Here is a 5,724-nt window from a genome sequence, read left to right on the forward strand (position 1 = left end):
TAATAATTGTTGTATCAAGACATTATAATAATAATTATATCATACATTCTGCCGTTAACACCAACCTCCATAGTAAACTGTATTCTTGTGTGTAGAGAATTGAAAATGTACTTATATATATTTGATCATGTTAGATGGAAATGCAAGAAGGATGTCATCAACATATCGGAAATAAAACAATGATGGCATTTGTAATTTTATGATCGCCACCTCTTCAAGATCTTGCATTACAATATGCACGATAACAGTGAATCCATCGGAGTGCTAAATACTTGTTTATAAATTTTTTGATTGAACGAAAAAAAGCATTTAGCAATTTAGCATTTCATACAAGCAACTTGCAAAGATCCAATTTATAAAAAATTTTTCCCTAACTCAATAAATAAAAAAATTTATTCTTAATTTAATTAATTCTTAATTTGATTTTAAACGGATGTTACAAAGATATTGATATAACGTGTAGATAATAATATTTAATGCTGAATGTTTAGAAAGTTATGAAAAAATAATGATGGCCAATAAAATATTTTTACTATTAATAAAAAAAATAAATCAAAAAGTATAAATGAATGTACAAAACATGTAACACGTTATTGAATCGTCTGAACAAATGATCATCGTCTGCAAAGATTTTGCGATCTTGCATCGCCGCCGCAGCTGTTTCGAAAGTGAAAGCAAAGATGTCTGCGGGACATTCTCATCAGAGCATCGGATTCTTCTGTCGGCGGTCAAAGAGTCAACTTTTGACGCATACTCGATTTCTAACCAGGACTATATTGCATAAATTATGTGACTTGTAAACACAAGAGATCCTTCGATCGAAGGCATACGCAAACGTTAATTTGTATACGATCTCGTTGATCGTGAGCAAGAATAGACAACGTAAAATCTCCGTAGAATCTCATCGTATGGATTAATTTTCATGTCGCATAATCATGCAATTCAATCGGACCGACTTAAAAAGTTTCCGCGGATATCTCACGCATATACAGCGGATAATATACAAGGAGGATAATATAGATAAATCTCGCAGCCGAGATTATATTACGTCACTGATGACGTTTGCCTTGCGTAATGCTCGAATAATTAAGGGTAAAATAAGTAACAGGCGCACGCGGTGCATTTTATTGTAATGAAACTAATTCTTTGACAACTTCATTTCGTGAAATATGCAGAAACAGATAAATTGCGTAATCTATATTTTGACGAAATTTCTCATGTAGGAGGTGAATTGGCATAATTCAAACTTGGTGATCGTTAGCGATAAATCGTTTGAAGTGAATGGATTGGACAATGAATTTTTATTCAGATATACTAGGGAATATAATATTCCAAATCTGTGAGGAACTATAACCGTGTGTACCGGAATTATAACGGTGTGTATCTTATAATTCATGACTGTAATTGTGATGATAGATTCTATTAAGTTTCGTTAAATCTCAAATCAATTGATTCTTAATTGAAATCTCCAAGCAATATTTCCGTACACACAAGTGATTAGGAATGAGTGATTTTTCACAGAAGATTCTTTAGTATAAAAACGCGATTAAGTAAGAGAAAGCTTTATTGTACGTTCAAAATCAAATGAAAAATCTTATTTTTTTTTAAGTTTTGAATTTTATATTGTCATTATATCAGGATATATACTGTATTAAAAAATTAAGCGAAAAAAGATTTCCTAAAATTTTCATAAAAGAAAAATCGAATGTACATTTAATATGTTCGTGTGACTTAATTCTTTTTTTTGCCTCGAACGATTCCGAACGATGGTTATCGATCGGTCGAAAATGATCGTAAATTAAAAAATGCAGTATCACTTCAAAGAAATTTAAAATTCATTTATTTTAAGAATAACAAAGCAAATACACTCACTTCAGAGGGATTAGTGAGCGCCGTCTTCAGGATAGTCCCGTTGACGAGATGGCCCGAATGCGTAGGATGGCTCGGGTGGCTAGGAGTGGGTGGTGAGTTAAGTGGATCGCCTGATGAGATTTTGTGATGATGAAGGAAACTACCAGCTAGTTGGACGTGCTGCTGCTGTTGCTGGCTGTGATGGGCAGCAGCCGCGGCCATATGCTTGTCTAGCATGCTCGTCGTGCTCATTGTATTCTTGGCACCCCCGAGAGTACCCGAGCCGTTTACACCACCAACATTACTACCACTCATATTGCTGACGCCGCCCGTCTTGTTGCTCTTCTTGTGTTTCTTGTACTTCACCTGCGATCGATCAACAGGCGATTTTTTTAAATAATTGCAGCTGATTTGATCGTCGATTAATTTGAACGTTCTTCAACTGGACTTGGGTGAATATAGATATTCGAACGACAATCTATCATTTTATTTATTATACGATAGTATAAATTATAGTATTATAATAATGATTTTATTACTAAAACTTTAGTCGGTGCATACCTTATAAAGATTGTACACTGCACCCGAATTTCTTCCTCCAGGCATCCGGTCTTCTCGAACCGCCTGCAGGACCATACCCTGTTCGATGCACTTCTTGAACCGGCAGTACTGACACCTGTTTCTTTGCGCCTTCGTAATTTCGCAGCCTCCCTCTGCCACACACGTGTATACCCGTCTATTTTGCACGGTCCTTTTGAAGAAGCCTTTACATCTGCATGCAAATAAATCGAATTCTTGTAACTTGTAATTGACTAACTCATCAATTTACACAATAAAAATCTTATTGAATCGTAAAATTTGAAACTCATCAAATAGGAAATAGAAATTGGCTATAATGATCTAAGTTGGGATCTTTTTAATACTTAATTTAAATTTTACTTTAATTTAAAGTGAATCAATATATACTAGATATGTACATACATATATACCATATTGTAGTTACTTGAACTAGGCGCTGAAATTTTTCCGGAATTTCAAATTTTACGATCCAATAAGATTCTTATTGTTTATATCGTTTATATTACATTTTCCATACATATCTATACTAATTATTGCGAAAAGTATTAACTAGGTTTAAGGCTTCCGTAGTCTAAAGACTAGGACGCTCATACAGAATGCAAGAAATCCGGGTTCAGCCTTCCGGCCGAGGTAATATTTTTCACAATAAATAAATTTATTTACAGATTTAATTTTATGTATTTACTGATACATATTAAGTTTTTTCTAATAGATATCTATTGATCATCAAAAATTTAACTGTGATATTATTTCGGTAGTTTAGCTGCGTTTCAAATCCGGAAAAATTTCGTCGCATAGTTCAAATGACTATAATATGATATATATATATATATATATGTGTATGTATGTACACATATAGTATATATAGTATATATTAATTCACTTTAAATTAATTAAACATTAAAAAGATCCCAATTTAGATCGTTTTGGCCAAGATTTCCTATTTCCTATTTGAGTTTCGTCAATTTAATCATAGAAGATACTCTTCATAAAATATTAAAAATAAAAAAAAGCTTAATATTAAAAAATTTCAGGATCATTATTTTCCTTTTCGCTAATAATTTATATATATATACTATCATCGAAAAATTTCCGGACATGGAACTCAAAATTGCATAATGTTCAGATCATCATAACTAAAAAAATCGCAGACAAAAAGATAAAAAAGCATTTTAAAGCTTGAAACTTATACTTTAGCATGCTTTCGATCGCTTTTCAAAAAAATTTTTTGCAGTTCTCTTTCTTAATAAATATCACATTGTTATATTTCTTAAAATTACGTATATTTAATAGTGCGCTTTTTGATAAAAAGATTTTTTTTTAAAGTTTAATATTTTTGAAAAACAGTACAAAGATTTACCTCCAAAATACTTTTTTAAAAATTTTCTTATACAATAATTTTTCTTGATTGAATTACGCGTCATTGAAGCTAAACCTGCATAGCTCACAACCAACATTAAAATTCGATGAAATACCAATAAAAAATTGAAGAAGTAACTTTTGAAATTCGAAGTTTGTATTTTAACAAGCTTCTAATCATTTTAAAATTTAATTCTACAGAATTAAAAAAATAAAATTTTTTGTAATGATTTTTTACCAAATTTCATCGTTGATTATTTAGCAATGCAAGTTTAGCTTCAATATTCGGTTACAAGATTGCCAAAGTGAGAATTATAAACAACTAATTACAGTCTTTTTTGCCCTATCAATTGACGCCGCGCTCAGCTAATCAAGCACCAATTGGCAAAAGTGGAGGAGTAATTTTTCGGTAGTGTCCGGGACCAAAAGCTCATCACTGTCGCAGCGAGTTACTACAATAGAATATCTTCAGGGATGGGCAGTATTTGAAATACATGTAGTTAAAAAAATTTAAAGACATTTTTGTATTTTATATTCAAATACAATTTTTTGAGTATTTTGTATTTAAATACAATTTTTTGGGTATTTTACTCACTCCTGGTTGTATTGATTCTAATCTTTTCTCGTAGCAGGCGATCACTTATCCGAAGCTAACACATGGAGATTACACAATCGGATTTACGTTTCGTACGTGCGTGCGTATGTGCGTGTGTGGGTGTATGGGAGGGAGAGGGAGTAATGTTGAAAATAGAGGTAGCAATACTTTACATTAAAAATTTAATTTCATCTGCTCAAGCACGCGTGAGCACCCCCTTCCCTCCCCCCAAGAAGCATAAATTCAACTATGCAATCTTCACGTGGTATATTTTGGGTAAGGCTAATGCCAGCGGTAATCGTTTGCTGCGATATAAGATTAGAATCAATACAGCGAATGCCATTTTGCCCAAAATCGTAATTTCGAATATGAAGGACATTAATTTAAAAATGTCGCAACTGCTTCCTTTTAATCTCGTTGACTTTAATAGACTATAAAATTTAAAACTATGTTAACATCATAGGGGTTTTTCTTCACTGAAAAAAAAGATTGATTGCTATAACAATTTAGATAAAATATGTTATAGTATTTTTATATGGCTGCAGCAACCAGATTTTGGTTTTACCAGCAAATTAGTTGCGTTACCCTACTGAAATCTTATACTGACATTGCGGATAGCCTATCCAACTGCAGCCATATAAAAATGTTATAACATATTTTATCTAAATTGTTACAGCAACCAATTTTTTTTTTCAGTCCCTTTTTGATCAAAGTAAATCGAGTTAAATAGAAACAAGTAATAGTCTCAGTTTTCAATTTTCACTTAAGTTTTTATGTAAAAAGCTTATTTCTGTCTAAAAAATGATAAGAGCATCTTAAAGTTTTAAACTTTTTTTTTCCTTTTTAATGAATACTGTACATTACTCAGTTCGTCTTTTATGAGTATTTAGTCAAAGTCAAACCATTTTTATTTCCAATGTTGAATAATTCGGTGAAAAAAAATTGTATGACATTCATAAAAAAAATAAATTAAAGATAAAGATTCACACTTTCGAAAACTGTAAACAGTATTTGGGCCCGATTTCTCATTTGCGGCATGAAACTTTGCAAATTTCATAAAAATTTCATAAAAAATTTTGAAATTTAACGAATCATCATTTGTAATATTACAGTTCATAAAAATCCATAAAAATCAGCCAAATTGTTATTTAAAGTACATATCTGAAAAATAGATAAAATAAAATCTGAAAAAATTTTAACGTCTCATTATGACCATTTTTGTAGAAGTTACATTCATTTAAAGTTTATCCATTTTTCAAAAGCGTGAGAGGTAATGCTTTAATTTCCGCGCGTTTTGTGTGTGTGTGTGTGTGTGTGTGTGTGTGTGTGTGTGTGTGTGT

The 5,724-nt window shown here is 31.5% G+C and overlaps 1 protein-coding gene across 2 annotated transcripts in view; it reads right to left on the reverse strand.

Annotated features, from left to right (window-relative positions):
* The window catches only part of LOC108688372 (hormone receptor 4), a 183,613-nt gene that overhangs the window by 46,188 nt on the left and 131,701 nt on the right, over nucleotides 1-5,724 (reverse strand). For both annotated transcript variants that reach the window (XM_018194612.1, XM_018194611.1), the window contains exons 5-6: nucleotides 2,413-2,623; nucleotides 1,873-2,217 (exon numbers count right to left, since the gene is read on the reverse strand). In XM_018194612.1, coding sequence (XP_018050101.1) covers nucleotides 1,873-2,217; nucleotides 2,413-2,623 — 556 coding nt within the window. The remainder of the gene's footprint in view (nucleotides 1-1,872; nucleotides 2,218-2,412; nucleotides 2,624-5,724) is intronic.

The sequence above is a fragment of the Atta colombica genome, unplaced genomic scaffold (assembly GCF_001594045.1).
Source record: "Atta colombica isolate Treedump-2 unplaced genomic scaffold, Acol1.0 scaffold23, whole genome shotgun sequence".
In the NCBI taxonomy this organism is placed as follows: Eukaryota; Metazoa; Arthropoda; class Insecta; order Hymenoptera; family Formicidae; genus Atta; species Atta colombica.